We start from the raw sequence: 18,174 nt of genomic DNA on the forward strand, positions 1-18,174 counted from the left end.
AGCTCAGTTTTTACAACAATTTGGTCAATTGTTTCTTTGACTCCCAAGTTATTGATTCCAGTTTCACGGCTTTGATGGTTAGATTTGACCCCAGCTGGTTCTTAGGTGACCCCTGAATGGTTCAATGAGATCAGCAGGAGTGTCTTGAGGAATATTGATGTTGATTCTCTCCTTGATAGACCTAATGCTAGAGTCCCTAGTCCAGTACATCTTTCATTGTAGATGGAGGCCATGGCAGCCTATGTGACATCTCTGAACTATCTTATATACTGCTCTGAAGTTCTGCTGTGAGTATTCTCACCAAAAGACTGTGTAACCTTTGTACGAACTTGTTTGCTGTCAATTTTTTTTTAGGCTTTCAGACAAGGCGGCCGGAGACGGACTGACCCTGGTGGGGATTCATCAGGTAAGGAGCAGGTCGTCAGGGAACTTGAGTCTGAAACCACCAGACAGCCATTTAAACACTGGCAATATGCCACAGCCTAGCACTCAGTCTGACTATGACTGGGACACAACAGGTGGAAGTTCCCTAGGATTGTTCTGCTCAGAAAAGGTCACACGGAGGTCCAACCAATAGTAGGAGCCAAGGCAGATCTCTGAAGGAAACTCCAGTGAATAACCATTATGTATTGGTCATACCACTCCTCCATTTTGAAGTATACAAGACCTATATTCCTAAACGGTCAAGAAAGAATTGGACAAGTACTTGAAAAGGAAAATATCTGCAGGGCCATATGGTATGGAAAGGAGACAGAGACAAATTGGAATGCTCTTTTCAGGAGAGTGAGTGTCATTTGCCAGTTTTACTGGTTTTTCCTTCTGGGATTGAGGTGAAGAGTTCAGGATTCTGAAGAGTCAGGAATATCCTACACTGACTTCGGAAACACTTCCTAAACCCATTTCCTTTCAGACATTTCTCCACAATGACCTGCACTTACTTCTGACTGTGTCTCCTCAGGTCTCCCCAGCCAGACACCTGTAGTCACGGTGTCTCAGGAGCCCTGTGACTTTCCCTGTGTCTTACAGACAACAGTTAATGGAGTGCCCATGGGGGCTACTTGCTACTCTACTGCACTGAGATCAGCAGTGTACATACGGTCTGCCCCAAGTGTGCACTGAAAGACCACATTGTCTTTCAGTAAACGAGGGCAAAGTGGACCTAGTTGAATGTGTCCCTATGATCAGGCGAGAGCTGAATTCAGAGATAGGAGGGATGGGTGACTGCTCAAAGTCACAGGTGACAATTTGGAGATGGTGGTTCCAGAACTTGGTACTGGAGCATTTTGTGACAAAACTGCAGGAAACAGTTAGATATCTTTAACCAGAGAACAGAGTGCAACAGTTAAATGTGTAAGTGTTGCTTTAAAGGCTAAAGAATGTGCCAGTCTCCCAGGAAGGAGATGACAGAATGTGCCAATGTTTCATTTTGCCAGCCCCAGTTAGTAACCTGAATGTTGCTTTCGTGGCACTGCTCTGGTTTCCAGTTCGTGTGGGAATTGGAATCAATGCCAGAGCTGTGGGTGAGAGAGCTTGACTCGACGCCAATGACTTCTCCTCTCAAATAGATGAGTCACATCCCTGGCCCGATGAGTGGCACTGCAGCCCAGGATCTTGTGCTACATGACTTGAAGTCGCTGCATAATGGGTAAATGGTCACCAGCAGGGACCTTCTCTGTGACTTTTGCACCTAACTCACAGGGTTCAAGTGGTGTTTGAGCAATCTTAACTCTGAACACCTCATAACAATATCCTTCCTTTGCAGCAGAAATGAGAGAGACCAACTTTGTCCTTCAGTTTACCTGATCAGCTCCAGTCCGCCTAAAGGCTGCACTGAGTTGGAGGTGCAGTTGAGGGGGATGAGGCAATCTTCATGTAGGAGGAGACCACGCTAGCCCCATCAGTCTGTGCGCGATCATAAGTCAGCACTTGCTTAGCTGTAATCTACTCTCAGATGCCCAGTTTGGGTTCCGCCAGAGCCACTCAGCTCCTGACCTCATTACAGCCTTGCTCCAAACATGGACAAAGCAGCTGAACTCCACAGAGACTGCCCTGACATCAAGGCCAGTTATTGGAGATCAGTCATTTTAGTCCCAGGATATCTCTGCAGGAGTTTCTCAGGATCATGTCCTCAACCCAACCATCTTCATTTGCTTCCTCAATGACCTTCCCTCCATCATAAGGTCAGGCAAAGGGACGTTCGCCAATAATTACAATCATACAGCACAGCAACAAACCCTTCAGTCCAACTCGTCAATGTTGACCAGGTTTCCTAAACTGAGCTATTCCTATTGCCTGTGTTTGGCTCGTATCACTCTAAACCTTTCCCATCAATGTCCCTGTCCAAATGTCTTTTAAATGTTGTAATTGTATGTGGCTCTACCACTTCCTCTGGCAATTTATTTCATGTACCCACCAACTTCTGTGTGAAAACACTGCCCCTCGTGCCCCTTTTTAAATCATTTCCCTCTCAGTTTTCACCTACGCACTCTAGTCTTGGACTCCCCTACCATGGGGAAAAGACTTTGGCTATTCATCTTATCTTTGCCTCTCATGATTTTATAAACCTCTATAAGGTCACCTCTCAACTTTCTACGCTCCAGCGAATAAAGTCACAGCCTATCCAGCCTCTCCTTCCAACGCAAACCCTCCAATCTCAGTAACATCCTTGTAACACTTTTCTGCACACTTTCCAGTTTAACAACATCCTTCCTATACTAGGGCGAACAGAATTGTACACAGTCCTCCAAAAGTAGCCTTATCAATATCCTGTACAGCTACAACGTGATGTTCCAACTCAATGCACTGACCAATGAAGGCTAAGCATGCCAAACTCCTCCTTCACTATATAAAAACTGAAAGAACTGCCGATGCTGTAAACCAGAAGCAAACATAGAAGTTGCTGGAAAAGCTCAGCAGGTCAGGCAGCCTCTGTGAAGAAAAAATCAGAGTTAACGTTTCGGGTCCAGTGACCCTTCCTCAGAACTGGAGTCACTGGACCTGAAATGTTAACTCTGATTTCTCTTCACAGATGCTGCCAGACCTGCTGAGCTTTTCCAGCCTTCTTCACCATCCTGTCTACCTGAGATGCCACTTTCAAGGAACTGTGTACCTGCGCCTCTAGGTCTCTCTGTCCAACAACACACCCCAGGGTCCTACCATTAACTGTGTAAGTTCTGCCCTGGTTTGTCTTACCAAAATGCAGCACCTCACATTTATCTAAATTAAACTCCTTCTGCCACTCCTTGGCACATTGCCCATCTGATCAAAATCCCTTTGTAATCTTAGATAACCTTCTTCACTATCCATTATATCACCAATGTCATCTGTAAATTTACTAACCATGCCTCCTACATTCTCCTTTAAATTGTTCATATAAATGAGAAACAACAGTGTACCCAGCACTGATCCTTGCAGTACACCACTGGTCACACGGCTTCAGTTCAAAAAATTGCACCATCTTCAGCACCATTCAAGACAGCTCAGAAATGGAACAGTCCACGCCCATATGCATAAACAACATTAAGGTTTGGGATGATAGGAGGCTAGTAACATTCATAGCATACAAGCCCAGGAAATGACCACCTGGATGAGCCACATAAATACAGTGACTACAACAGCAGGCCAGAGGCTAGGAATAATGTGGTGAGTACTCATCTCCTGACTCCCTGAAGCCTGTTCACCATCTACAAGGCACAAGTCAGGAGTATATTGGAATGGTCTCCACTTGCCTGGATAAATGCAGCTCCAACAACACTCAAGAAGCTTGACACCATCCAGCACAAAGCAGCCTGCTTGACTGACACTTTGTTCATCAACTTCAACATTCACTTCCTCCACCGCTAACGCTCAGTAGCACCAGTGATGCAGTAATTCACCAAGCTTTCTGAGACAGCACCTTCCAACCCTGTGACCTCTAACGCCTAGTTAGAAAAGAGCACCAAATGGAGGGGAGTACCACCTCCTGCAAGTCCCTCCACAAGCCACACACCATCCTGACTTGTGACTATATCACTGTTCCTTCATTGAAACTGGGTGAAAATCCTGGAACTCCTTTAAAACAGCACTCTGGGTGTACATACAGCAGAAGCACTGTGGTAGTTCAACACCATCTTTTCAAGGTCATTTAAGGATAACAACAAATGCTAGCCTAGCCAGCGACATCCATATCCTGTGACCGAGTTTTTAAAAAGTACCGTTGCCTACACCCATTTTACACCTGTTCTTCATGATTGGAGCAAGACTGAGCTGATTCGGGAAACTTGAATAATGAATAGACAAAAGGGGAACTTTAAGTCAGAATTGAACCTGGAAACTTGTGTCTTTAATTCACTAACATCTGATTGAATTAGTAGGAACATCAGAGAGCAGATCACCCAGACGTGGGGTGAAAGTCAGCTCACACAGAAGGATAGAGGTCAACAGCCGACCCCCAGAAGCCCCTGCCAACTTGCAGGAGGACATGTTGGATGAAAATGGACATTTGAATTCTCCTGGTTCCCACCGAAACCCGGTCTTTGACTCGTTTCTGGAGGGGGAGGTAATGCAGGACAGGAAACGTGCTGCACATGGTAAGTGGTGCATTCTAAACTGATTCACAGAGTATCCAGCACGGGAGCTAAGGGAATTTCTTCATCAACTGGAGAGACTTCTGATCAGCAAAACATTTAAGGAATGCACTTAGTTGTAGAGATGTACAGCATGGATACAAACCCTTCAGTTCAATTCATCCATGCCGACCAGATATCCTAAATTAATCTAGTCCCATTTGTCAGTATTTGGCCCATATCCCTGTAAACCCTTCCTATTCATGTATCTATCCAGATCCCTGCAACCAGAACTGCACACCTGTAGTGTTTGATGGGGACAGTGTTGAGGAAGCTTTATTTTTAGTTTAAAAGAGTAGAAGGCACTTTACTCTGTATCTAATCCCATGCTTCACGCCCTGGGAGTGCATGATGGGGACAGTGTCAAGGAAACTTTACTTTGTATTAAACCTTGTGCTGTCCCTGTCCTAGGAGTGATTGATGGGGACAGTGTACAGAGAGCTTTACTATCTAATCCCATGCTGTCCCTGTCCTGGGAGTTTTATTTGGGAGAGTTTGGAGAAGGTTTTACTCTGTATGTAACGCTGTGCTGTCCCTGTGTTGGGAGTGTTGATGGTAACAGGGTAGAGGTTCTTTAATTTTAGTTTAACCCTGAGTATCTAACCCCGTGCTGTAACTCTCCCGAGTGTGTTTGGGGACAGTATAAAGAGAGTTTAAGTTTAAAAGAGTTGTGGGGGTAGGGGATGCTTACTCTGTATCTAGCCCTGTTTTATGCCCGCCCTGGAAGTGTTTGATGGGGTCAGCGTCTAGGGAGCTCTACTTTCTTTTTACTTTTAGTTTAAAAACAGTAGAGGGGGCTTTACTCTTTATCTAACCCTGTGTACTATCTCACCAGGGATTGTTTGATGGTGATGGTTTTGAGGGAATTTTAATTTCAGTTTTAAAAAGGGAGAATAAGATTGTGCTTAGGTACCTGTGCTGGAGTGTTTGAGAAGGTCGTGCAAAAATAGCGTGGCATCAGGAAGGCAGCAGAAACCAGTTTGTCCTCCTGAAAACGCAACAGAGTGCAGCCTTTGTAGCCCAACTCTGTCTCTACGTAGTGACGATAATCCAGCACTGTGTAACTTTCCTCCCACAGAATGTAATGTGGATCCACAACCAGGGCAGGGCCTTTCTCACCAACTGTGCTGTGCTCTGTCCTCAGGCGCCGGCTACGAAAGCTCGACACTGATCCCTTCCCTGACAGGCTGGTCTGAACTGGAAAGCAGCAGCCCATCAGCAGCTGAGGAGATGGAGGCAACGTGTGGTCTCCACGCAGTGTGAGTGTTACTGAAGTCGTGAGAACAGAGCAGAGAGGGTTCTCCCAGCTAGAAGCTCGATGGTATCAGGTTTAAGGCGACTGATAAAAGAACCCAAGGACAGATGACAAAATTTTTCTTTTAAGATACTTTCGAATCAGCCTGTTCAAAGATGTTAATGACACACCCCTAGAGCGGTGGGACTTGAACCCAGGTCTCCTAAACGATATTTCTTATTTACTCAAGTTAATGTGATCTGGAACACGCTGATCAGATCAGGCAATCCAGTCATAACTTCCGAAGGGAAATTGGATGATTAGAGTTATAGAGATGTGCAGCAATGGAAACAGACCCTTTGGTCCAACTCGTCCATGCCGACCAGATATCCTAAACTGATCTAGCCCCATTTGCCAGCATTTGGCCCATATCCCTCTAAAGCCTTCCTATTCATCTACTGATCCAGATGCCTTTTAAATGTTTCAATTTGAGGGGAATGATTTATCAAGGCTGTGGGAGTGAGCACAGAGGAGTGTGATTCACTGGATTGCTCTTTCAAAGGGCCTGCAGTGACCCAGTGGGCTGAAGGGCCTTCCCGCACATACATCATTCTCGGACTGCAAGTTTCACTGTATTCTCCCACTTTGTACTACAGAGTGCTGAGGGCTCGGGAAGGGGAATCTCTACTGAGAGGACTGCTCCCACCAAAACTGCCCCTGCATCAGAGAACTCCTTCACTGCAATCACCCCCTACATGCTGTCACTGCTCCCCTATTCCCACCCTGTGCTTGGCCTGATACGGTGGGGTAAACTGCTGTTCCTAGTAGGAGATACCCTCCTCTTCTGTGGCCCAGCTCTGGTTAGGATCAGAGGCTAGGTCTTGGCCTCCCTGCCACCAAAGCTCCCCCCATCCCAGCACAGCATGAAGGGCACAGGGTTGTCTTTTAGTTCCCTGCGCCCCAACACCCCTTCTTTCCTACCCATTGTATAACCATGGCCATGCTCTGTTCTGTGCAGCGATGATGGACATTCCCCCAGTCACCGTAGGAGTCGTCGTCTTCTGGTAAAGGATGGTCACATGGTTGCAGGGGATTCGGGGACAGAAGCTGAATACCAAGAGGCTGAATTACGGAATGATCTTGGCAAGGGAAGCACTGGAATCAAGGCTGTGAGTTAATCAGGGCAGATCTCCTCTCCATCTCAGCCTGAAGAGTTTAGCTTTGACATGAGACCTGAATGGGATCAGGGTGTACGCGGAACTGAGGGCCTGGAGCCTGTGGTGGTGGGGGGGGGGGGGGGGGGGGGGGGGGGGGGCTAGGCATCTCAGGGCCTAGGGGCTGGATCCACTGTCCGTGATAGTCCTGGAGTGTCTCATAATTGAAGCTCAATCTTTTAGCGATTGTTGCAAACAGCCAAAGAGAAGAATTATAAGGACATTAAAAGATGCCTTCAAAAAATTTTGTAAGAAAAGAATTGAAGTTGGAGGAGGGTTTTTTTGTAGTTGATGGATTGGAAGTCATTTAGTGAAATCTTCAGGTACACAAACAGCAGTATCAGCTATGATTTGGGAATGAGTAATTTCCAGGCTATAAGCATTGTGAGCGTGACTGTGATAAATCCTGGGATTGGGAATGTTAACTGGGCTCCAGACCTGGGATTGGGAGTGCAGCAATTCAGCCTGAGGAGCAATTTGTAATATTACGTTCTCTCCACAGAAGAAAAAGAGCAAAAGAAATAAAGGACAGAAAAGTCCCAACCAGGATCCAAACGCCAAGGACAGCAACTTGGTGCCCAGCAGCTCTGAAGGGCTGAGGAGCTCACAGGAACCAAGTCATGAAACAGGCCTGAGGAGTTCACTGGTGTCGAACCAGGCATTGGGGCTGAACAAACCGTTAGAGTCAAGGAACCCGGCGGGTCGAGACCAGGAATCCGGGTCAAAAGTACCACCAGGCCCAAGGGGTTCACTGGGTTCAATCCAGAGCTCAGGGCTGAACAATGAGACAAACAGGAACAATGGACGTGCTGAGTTCGTTGTAGGTGAGCTGAAGTTTACACATCACTGGGACAGGTTGGCAAGCAGCTTGGTGAAGTGGCAGGATGGTTAATGTGCAGCAATGCTGAGTCCACCACCTCTCAGCTCAATCCCACCCCCCAAAATGGGTACTTTGATGGCAGCAGTGGTGGGGTAGGGGACATTTCACTCCCATCCATATCCTGTCTGTAACCGGCCAAATGATGCCCAAAGCCAAGTGTCCAGCCTTTCAGGTGAAACCGGGCTGCACTAAGGAGAGGTGCCTGTTGGTCGAACAGGCACACTATGCCCGGCAGAGGACCGCTCCTAAGGTTCTCCTCCTCCTCCACAGTTATCCTTCAACCCCCACCTCCCACCTCATCAGGCCTGATTCCCGTTTTACCATCCTCCCTGGACCTTACCACCCTGGTCCTGATGAGATCCTGGGCTGACCTGAAATTCTGGTTCCATATTGTCCCCTTCTGCCTGTGATCGCAATGATGGTTATAGCTCCTGAGACATGCTGCTGAGACATGAGCTGCCAGCTATTTGATTGGATAGTGGTTCTCAGAGGAAGAAGTCATTCCTCAAGGTGTAAAATGGTAGTAAGCATGTAGTGGAGGTGTTGTTGATGGAAGGGATTGGGGGCAAACACAGAAGGGTTCGGCACCAATTTTTACACCCCATTCCCGTACCCCTCACCTCAAAGTTTGGCTTGTTGTTCCCAGGTCACCAATGACCCCTGATGGTAAGATCTGGTTCCTACCATGATTCTTGCTAATGTTCCTGTGGGCGAACAGGTTTAAGCTGGTGTTACTGAATGTCCCAGACAGAGCGAGTGTCAGGTCTGAATCGCTCTGACACTCTCAAACGCCAATCACCCCGTTATCTGGACAGAAGTGAATGAGCAGAAGGCCGCCCCGAGGTTGACAAGTAAATGAAATCCTCCCTCCGTTTGTTTGTTTAGGGAGACCCAGGGAGAAGAGAGCCCAGCAGCAACAATACTCGTCCCGAGTGAAGCAGAAGGAATCTTCCAAACCATTGATGAGGAGGACAGTGAGAGGTGATGGTGAAGAGGAGGATGCAGAGCACAGTTCTGAGGAAGGAGGACCCCTGCACTCAACAAGGACAAGGAACACTCCAATATCAGGGTCAACAGTCATTGCCTTTACTGCTGATCAGGATCCAAACTCCCACTTCAACAACACCACAGTGAGAGATCGAAAGAAGGATCAGGTGAGGTGCAGAGACCATTTGGAGTAAATGACACTGGAAATAGGTCAGTCAGTGGCTGAAAGGAAAACATATGCTCACACATCCGGGGAAGGAGTTGGGCAGTGACGTTCACCATCCGTGCCCCACTCCATCTCCAATCTCGCAGCCCACATGTCTTTTTTCAAACATAAAGTCACTCATCCCCAAACCAGGACAGTGCTGGTGAGCTACTTAATCCCCAAGCTGACCTTCTAACCACATGTCCTTGTCAACACTAATGCAGATGAGTTGTGCACCTCTTTAGCATCACCTGGCTCCACTCCTGCCTCGGCTCGTCACTGCTGAAATCCTCACCTATACCTCTCTAATTATCTCTAGACTCAGCTATCTGAGTACTCTCCTGATTGGCCTTCTACATTCTTGAGGTCTTTAACTTGCAGCAGGTCCTATTTCCTTATCTTCCCTGTGCTCACCGGCTTACATTGGCTTCTGGTCCATATTAATTCCACTGAAAAGTTCTCATCCTTGTTTTCAAATCCCTCCTGTATTCTATACTCATCCAATTCTGGCCTCTTGCAGCATCCCTGATTCAAATCACTAACACTGGCAGCCAAGTCTTCAGTTACCTGGGACCCTAAACTTTGCAATATCCTTCCTACATCTCCCTGGCTCTCCCTTTCCTCCTTAAAACCGCCATCAAAGGCAGGGCAATCTAGTTACTCATGGCTCAATGTCAAGTTTTCTTTCATTATGATTCTGTGACAGTGCTATATAAATCAAGTTGCTATTGTTGAGGTGAGAGGGCAATATTCTTCACAGTAAACTGTAAAAACTGTCCTTGAGCCACCACAGGACTAAGGGTGCTAACAGAGAGGCCCCAAGGATCAATCTCAGGCCCAAAGCCAACGCGCCCTCGCGACCGAGTTAAAATCCAGCAGGAGCTTTTTACAGAGATTGGGGTGCGCATGCTCTCACTGTCTTCATATCCGATTAGGAGGACTCCGACTACTCACAGGAGAACACACATTTACCAGAGTCAAAGCACCTCAGGAGGTCAGGAAGAAGCAGGGTGGAGGGTGGAGACCGCCCCCAGAGACAACAGGAGCACAGCGAACAGAGACAGCAGGAGATGGAGCAGCGAATTCAGCAGGAGCTGGATGACGACCAGAGACGGAAAGAGCAGGAGATCAGGTAGCAGGAGCTGGTGGCTGTGGGGAAGTCAGGGTTCAAAATCCATTGCCTGTGGCTTTTGTGTAGCAGTACGGTCAGTCGAAGACACCTGCGGAGGAACTCTGGCTCCTGCACTGGGTGTTCAGGACATAACAACAGGTGCCTGGGGTTAGACAGAATCTGAACCAACCCCAGAATCTTCACCCTGCTCTGTCCTCAGAGCTCAGATGCCTGAAGCTCAGTACCAGTTTGGAGCTCGATTTCCACAATGCTGGCAGTGCCTGGAATTGTGCAGAGACTGTCTGGAGTATTGGCTGCAGGTCTAGCCTCTCTAAATTTAACATCTTGTACAGTTATCGCTGTAAAGACGACATGCTGTTGTAGTGATTCCCTTGCACTCATATCAGGACACATACAACAATGCTAAACTTTAAAGGGAGCAACGATTCATACTGTGGGAACAACGGGTACTTTTGGTTGGCAAGTCAACTCTGATTAGTCGAGGTTTTACCGTGGAGAATGCACTACAGAACTTTTGTTCACCAAGTTTTGTTTAATTCAAGTATTGTGCAAAGCCTAGTCATGTTCCTTTTGCCTGCAGAGGGCATTTAATTTTTCCTCCTCTGTCATTCCTTGAGGAATGTGAGGAGAAAATGGATACTGGTGCAGTAACATACAAGACCAGAAATCACCACCTCTAACATCCAGCCTGCAGTGTTACTCCGGTGATGGAGTTTGCTTGTGATTCACAGGAAACAAAGGCAACAACACGAGCATGAGATAATGCAGCAGCTCAAAGCTGAACAGAGCCGGCAAGAACAGGAGCAGCGGGAACAACGACGGCAACATAGGCAGCAGGAGGAATATCGTAGGAAAGTGCAGGAAATGCAGCAGAGGAAGGAGAGGAGCCTGGCAGAGAGAGCAGGTAAGTGAATGGGGGCAAAAGACATCAGGGTATTTTAAATATGTTCACGGGATGTTCATATCACTGACTTGGCCAGCATTTATTGTCCATCTCTAGTTGCTCTGGACAAGGCACTGGTGAGCTGCCTGCTTGAACCACTGCAGTTCATTTGCTGTAGGTAGCACAAACCACAGTACTGTTAAGAAGGGAATTCCAGGATTTCTTCACCCAGAGGGTGTTGAAACTTTGGAATTCTCTGTCCCAGAGGGCTGTGGAAACTCAATCACCGAGCAGGTTCAAGACAGAAATTGCTAGGTTTCCGGAGACTAATGACATCAGGATATAAAGATAACGTGGTAAAGTGGCATTTGAGTAGATGATCAGCTGTGATCTAATTGAATGGCAAAGCAGGCCTGATGGGCTGAATGGCCTACTCCTATTTCAATGTGCCACAGGGTGACAGTACCAGATAGTGATGAATCATCCCCACATGATAGGCAAGAGTCAGTGTGTGTGGGATCAGGTTGTGCTGTGATACCCTGCATCTTCATTTACAAAGCCAATGCTGACTGGTCCCATCAGGTGGTTTGGGAGGACACTCAGTGCTTTTCAGAAATTTAGTGTGAATAACAAAGAGCTGAGGGAATCAGTTCAGAGATAAAAGGGATGAGAGTGAGGCCAGTGCACACACAGTGGGTGAAGTATCGGTGTTTCTCACTTTGCTGCACTAGAGGAGGCAAAGAGACTTCAGAGAGAGCGTCAGAAAGACCAAGAAGAGGAGGAAGAGCTTCTGAAGGCAATGGATGAAACACAGAGAATGGAATACCTGAGACTGAAGCAGATTAAAGAAGAGAGAGAGAAGAAGGAGATGGAGGAACAGCGCAGGAAGGAGGGGGAAAGAAGCAAGTTTCTGATGCAGGAGGCAATGCAAGAAGCAATGTTCCTGTTGCAGTGAGTATCAAAGCAACTGATACACAGAGCGCTGGAAACAGACACACACAGTAAGTTGGAAACCCAGACTGGACCTCGCAGGCTTTTAGTCCCACTTTCCCTAGTCCATTGGGTTTATTCTGGGTGTCAGTAAACCAAGGCAGTTCTTACAACAGAATATATGCAAAGTTCTTTATTAAAGCAAACTACATTACAAAAATCTTACCCATACAATGTTTACAAATGCAAGTGAACCCCTCTACACTGACTTGTCTGAAGATCAGACCACAACAGGTGATCTGCCTGCTCTATCTCAATGTCTCGTCATTGATCAACCAACCTTCCTCTGAGCATGCTAAATATTTTACTGTGAGGCCAGTTGCTTTATATTCTTTCCATATAAAGAATTTGTACATTTTACACTCTTGACAATATCCAGTCTCCAGAAAATGATCAGTTTGACCAATGAGAAACGTATCATGATTTCCATGTTGGCTTGATCAATCAACTCATTAAGACTGGTCTGTGTCTCTTTGCAAAGAGGTCCATCTCTTGCCTTTAATGAACTTTGATATCAAACTTTAGCTTGAGTTCATTGTTCACCACTTTTATGTCATCCAATCAAACAAATAATATTTACGCAGCACAATTCCTTGACAATCACAAATTCAGCTGATAAATAGTCCATATTATCACATTTGATTTACTGTATCTATTTTAAACTTTTCTAAAGTTACAGTGACAGTTCAGTCCATTATTGTTCAAATTACAAGACTTGATGTAAACAAACACACGCTCTTTCAGCCCAAACACAAACACTTTAAAAGACATGACCTTTCTAATCATTAGGTCATTACCAAGTTTTTAAAAAAAGTTTTCACCTAATGCAGCAAATTTTAGGTTAATATCTACAGCTCACACTCGCAGAGTACTGGAAATCCAAACACCCACAGTTCAGTCTATTATTGCTTCAGTTACAAAGCTTGTTATAAACAAACATGTTCTTTCAGGCCAAACACATAGAAGCATGGAAAATAGCAGCAGGAGTAGGCCATTCAATATGATCATGGCTGGTCATCCAAAGCAGCCTGTTTCTGTGTTCACTTTTTAATCCCTTTTGCCCCAAGAACTTCATGTCACTCCTTGTAAACGTTCAATTTTTTGGCCTCAACCACTTTCTGTGGCAGAATTCCACTACCTCACCACTCACTAGGTGAAGAAATTTCTCCTCAATCCTAAATGGCCTCCCTCGTATCCTAAGGTTGTTATCCCTGGTTCTGGAATCCCCAGTCATTGGGAATATCCTTTTCTCATTCAGAGCTTAAGGCCCCCACTACGAATTTATGAAATCTGCTCACCCACACCGCTGCCTCTGTTACCTTCCTACAGTTGGCTGTAAAAGCTTTTAAAACCCAGGACCTTTCTAATCATTAGGTCATCACCAAGTTTCATATTTTCTCCTTCACGTTTCATTTTGGCTAACACAGAAAATTTTTTGTTAATATCTACAACACAGATACAGTATTGGAAAACCAGGTACACAGACAGAGTGCTGGAAACTCAACAGTACCCTCCCTAACCGCTTTTCCCACTCTTCTTCTGAACCAGCACCCCCACACTCACCCCAATTCTTAGACTCCCCGTCAGTGATCCCCACCGCCTCCTCTCCACCTGTTACTAATTGCCTCTTCTTTTATTTCAGTCAAAAGGGGCTGATGGAACATAACCTAACATTTTCTCGGAATCTGTGGGTGGAGTTCCTTGGTCTGGAGCGAGATCAAAACATCACCAGGCCCTGGGTCTTCTCATACTTCGAACTGATCAACTTCCTGGGTCTGCAGACCCCAATGGAGGAGGGAAAGGAAGAGAGCAGCCACGTTGGTCAATGGGACTGAGCAAAGAGGAGACCCAGAGGAGAAGAATGGAATCCATTTTCTTAAAACTCTCGCTCTAAGCAGACAGTGTGGAGCAGGAGAGGCACATTTGGGTATTCACGTCAGTCAGGGTAAGGCTGATTACATGTACAAGATTGAATCTGTTAAATTTACACATTGGCAGCTGCAGAAATACTCTTGCACACATTCAAACACAGACAGACATGCATATGTATATGTTTGCACAGAGAGACATTTATATAGACATGTACTACCATACACACACAGTAATAAACCCTGGTACATACATACAATACTGAAAGAGCAGCTGATAGTGTGCCTGTAATTATCTCTTAACAGTGCAAAAAAAATCAGAAAAATGAAAGAGAGCACAAATAGAGTGCAAAGCAGAGGTTGGTGGGCACAGAAAGTGAGTGAAGACTGAGGACATCACACTACATCTAAAGTAAACAAATGCCTTGGGGTCAGTCTCTCAAATTTCAGTCAGATAATAAACTTGCTTATAAAATTTAGAAATCTTTGTACATTTTTTTTAAAAAGAAGATACTCTTCAAAGCTTCACTGGGAGAACTTCAGTCAGAACAATGTAGCTACTGTCAGCTCCCCAGGTGAAGGCTGGAATCTCCTTCTGGATCCCAGTGTCACCTCGTTCCAGGTACTCCACTCCTGCCTTGCCACTCCAGCCTTTGTTGGACAGTGAGCGCACAGCAGTCACCTGTGCAACTGGCTCTGGGTGAATGACCTGCTGGAGCTGGGAAGGGAAGGTAGGAGAGGGAAGTACAAAATCACAGCAGGTGACAAAAACTTTAGTGAAATTCCCAATCCCAATCCCTTCAATGCTGTTATACACATAATATTGTTTTTCCTAAAAAATCTTTTGGAAATATTGCCACGTTCATGGTAAAACAATCTAGTGGTGACATAATCAATGTCCTCTTCACAGTGGTTCAGATCAAAACTAGTTGTTTAGTCAATGACCTGCATTGACAACGAGATGAAGAGGCTTCCAGACAGAGTCACACAGCCCAATCCAACTCACCATCAATGAATCCCTACACAGAGACCTTTAGAGTCCCCAGGACTTGCAAACCCCAAACTCCACCTTGCTTCCAGTGCCACAGTGGTTAGGGGGAGTTTGTGAAACTGGTGAAGCTTTGGGTCACAGGGAAGTAAAGTTTCTTCCTAAGGGTATAACTGGGCTGTGGCATTTGAGTTTTGTCTTTCTTGTCTTTTTTCCCACTGACATCTCTGTTGACGATGGTCAGAATGCTGAGCAGATCCTCCCTGAAAAGGAACAGAAAAGAAGTCCATTAGATAGTGTCACTCTGAATATCTTCTTTCCCAGTGCAATAAGGTCAGTCGCGGCTGGGAGTGACATAGAATCGGAGACCCACAACCCTCTCATTCTTGCTCCACTACATGCCCCACCCTCTCCCTTCCGCCTGTTGCCAGTATACCCCTCTCTCTCTCCCCTCCCCCATGTATCCCATTCACTTTGTCTCTACCCGTATCTCCCTCACTTCCCTCCCCACGAGAAAACAATCCTTGATTCTTCCATCCTTGCAAACTACCATCCCATCTCCGATATCCCATTCATCTTCAAAGTCCTTCAATGTGGTGTTGCCTCAAAAATCTGTTCCCGTTGTTCCAGGAACTTCGTTTGAAACCCTCCAGTCTGGTTTCTGTCCCTGCAGCAGTACTAAAACGGTTTTTATCAAAGTCACAAACAACATGCTATGTGACTGTGTCAAAGGTAAATATTTCTTCCTCATCTTTCTTAACCTGTCTGCAGCCTTTGACACAGTTAATCACACCATCCAGTGCCTCTCCACTGTCATCTAGCTGGTTCGGACTGCTGTCACTTGGTCTTACTGGCCTAGTTATAAACAGACAATCACTTACACTGACTTCTCTTCCATCCCCTACACCATTAACAGTCCTGTCCAACAAAGATCAATCCTTCGCCCCTGTCTATTTCTGATCTTCTTGCTATCCCTTAGTGACATCATTCAAAGACAGTGTTAATTTTCACATGAACACCGATGTCACCGAATTCTACTTCACCAACACATCTGTCCACTCCTTCACTTGTTAAATTATCAGCCTATATCCAACATCCAGTAGATATTTCCTCTAATTTAGTACTGAGACCAAAGCCATTGTTTGTAGTTCCTGCTCCTCCTTTAGCTCCCTATTCGATCCAAAAAAACAATCTGAATAAGCCAATCAGTTCATAACCTTGCTGATATATGAACCCAACATGAGCTTCGAAAGCTCATTATCTGTGCTATATCTGCCTCATTTCTGCGAAACAGTCTTCTTCCTCTTTACCAACATCACCTGACTTTGCCCCATCTCAGCCCCTCTGCTGCTGGAGTCTTATTTCATGGTTTTGTTTCCTCTAGACCCAACCATTCAAACATACACCAGATTGGCAATTTTCTACATTCTGTAAACCGAACCTCTGTCGACCATCTTAATTCACAGCAAGACCCATGTCCCTTTCACCCTTGTACTGACCTACCTTAGTTTTAAAATTCTAATCCTTGTTTTCAAAACCCTCTATGTAACATCCTCCAGCCTCACGTCCCTTCAAAGATATTGCTGCTCTTCTAATCCTGGCCCCTCCTGCGTGTGTATCATCAGTTTTAATCACACCACCATCACTGACCATGCCTGGGCCCCCTAAGCTTTGAAAATCCTTCCTTGAAGCTCAGTCTCCCTTTAAGACAATGCTCAAATCTTACTCTTTGCCGCAGGTAATCGGACCTAATATCTTGTTACATATGGGTGGGTGCGGTAGTTTATTTTATGCTGCTCTCGGGACCTTTATGCTAATGATGTCTCGTTGTGGAGTGTCCCACTCCCCCATCCCCGTCTTCTCTTGTGCTACCCCCCAATTCCAAAGCGGGAGGGAGTGATTGGGGACTGGGTCTGTACCTGGCACAGTATTTCTCCAGGTTCTCGCACAGCGACTGGATATACCAGGTGCCCAGCTGTGTGTGTCGGAACGAGACGTATCCCTCCACCGTCGCCATGCCTAGGAGAAAGTCCGCCTCGTCAGGGATGGTGACCATGGCGATGCTAATGGCGTCCGGCTCCAGCACGGGGTCGGTCTCAACACTGACTACCTCACTTCCGGTGCTCCCGGGCCCCGCCCCCGCGGCGCTAGACCCCGCCTCCGCGAGGCTGGGCCCCGCCCCCGCAGTGCTGGCCTCCACCCCGACGCTGTCCTGTTTCTTGGTGCCCTGGCACGCCTGGATGAAGAAGAGCTTGGGCTTCTCTCGGAGGGTCGGGCACTGCGAGCCCGAGAAGAGCGAGGTGATTTCGCGTATGGCGACCATTTGGCCGTCGGTGCCGCACATCACGCCCTGCTTGCCGTGCGTCAGGATGCAGCAGACAAAGCAATCCCGCAGCGAGTGATCCGTCTCCCGGTACCGATTCATGGTGTCCCTCATCTCTGCAGCCGAGAGGTTCTTGAACAGAACCACTTCAAAACCAAGCCACCTGAAGACGCCGTCGAGCCGCTCTGTGGAAACACAAGGTTGGGCCCATAGTGAGATAGTAGGAACTGCAGATGCTGGAGAATCCGAGACAACAAGGTGCGGGGCTGGATGAACACAGCAGGCCAAGCAGCATCATAGGGGCAGAGAGGCTGACGTTTCGGGCCTAGACCCTTCATCTCTCACTCCCCGGGACCGAACCCGAGCCGACAGTAACAAATAATTACCCGCGTCCACAAGCGTTCCTTTGCGTTCCGGCATTGTCTTGAAGATAATGTTGTTAATTATGACGCAGAAGCCCCTTGGGTTGCTCTCCATTTTGTACGTGCCCAGAATCTGTCACAAAGAGAGAGTCTATGAGATACAACCAACGGGCCTTTCACCTGTCCCAGAATGGGGATCATCAGTCACGTACAGTAAGTCCTGGTTCTGCATCTGACAAAGACAATCTCGTGAATCCCACAAGCATTTGGGTTTTGACATTTACAATCAGGTCCGAACCCCAGCAGCTTTTTGGGACAGAGCGAGTACTGCCCTTCCTACGTGTGGTGGGGGTGCTGCTTCCTCACATCACCTCTGAAAGGCTAAGCATTCATTTAAACATGCTCCCATACACCTTACCCCCACCAGAGGAAATACTTTATATCTAAGAGATAGTAGGAACTGCAGATGCTGGAGAATCTGAGATAACAAGGTGTAGAGCTGGA

The 18,174-nt window shown here is 46.6% G+C and overlaps 2 protein-coding genes across 3 annotated transcripts in view; one reads left to right on the plus strand and one right to left on the minus strand.

Moving 5' to 3' along the window:
* Positions 1–13,964, plus strand: part of LOC109929741 — a 33,544-nt gene extending 19,580 nt beyond the window's left edge. Inside the window, exons 10-19 of one of the 2 annotated variants that reach the window (XM_020529317.2) lie at positions 355–406; positions 4,350–4,568; positions 5,749–5,863; positions 6,857–7,007; positions 7,555–7,876; positions 8,818–9,086; positions 10,060–10,256; positions 10,988–11,160; positions 11,871–12,090; positions 13,772–13,964. In XM_020529317.2, the coding sequence (XP_020384906.2) occupies positions 355–406; positions 4,350–4,568; positions 5,749–5,863; positions 6,857–7,007; positions 7,555–7,876; positions 8,818–9,086; positions 10,060–10,256; positions 10,988–11,160; positions 11,871–12,090; positions 13,772–13,964 (1,911 nt within the window). The remainder of the gene's footprint in view (positions 1–354; positions 407–4,349; positions 4,569–5,748; positions 5,864–6,856; positions 7,008–7,554; positions 7,877–8,817; positions 9,087–10,059; positions 10,257–10,987; positions 11,161–11,870; positions 12,091–13,771) is intronic. The other variant, XM_048599028.1, reaches the window with a different exon arrangement.
* The window catches only part of LOC109929740 (caspase-8-like), a 20,454-nt gene continuing 14,527 nt past the window's right edge, over positions 12,248–18,174 (minus strand). The window contains exons 8-10 of the mRNA XM_020529316.2: positions 17,695–17,803; positions 16,905–17,493; positions 12,248–15,248 (exon numbers count right to left, since the gene is read on the minus strand). Of these exons, the coding sequence (XP_020384905.1) occupies positions 15,089–15,248; positions 16,905–17,493; positions 17,695–17,803 (858 nt within the window). The 3' untranslated portion in view covers positions 12,248–15,088. The remainder of the gene's footprint in view (positions 15,249–16,904; positions 17,494–17,694; positions 17,804–18,174) is intronic.

Source organism: Rhincodon typus, chromosome 7 (genome assembly GCF_021869965.1).
Source record: "Rhincodon typus isolate 14 chromosome 7, sRhiTyp1.1, whole genome shotgun sequence".
Classification (NCBI taxonomy): Eukaryota; Metazoa; Chordata; class Chondrichthyes; order Orectolobiformes; family Rhincodontidae; genus Rhincodon; species Rhincodon typus.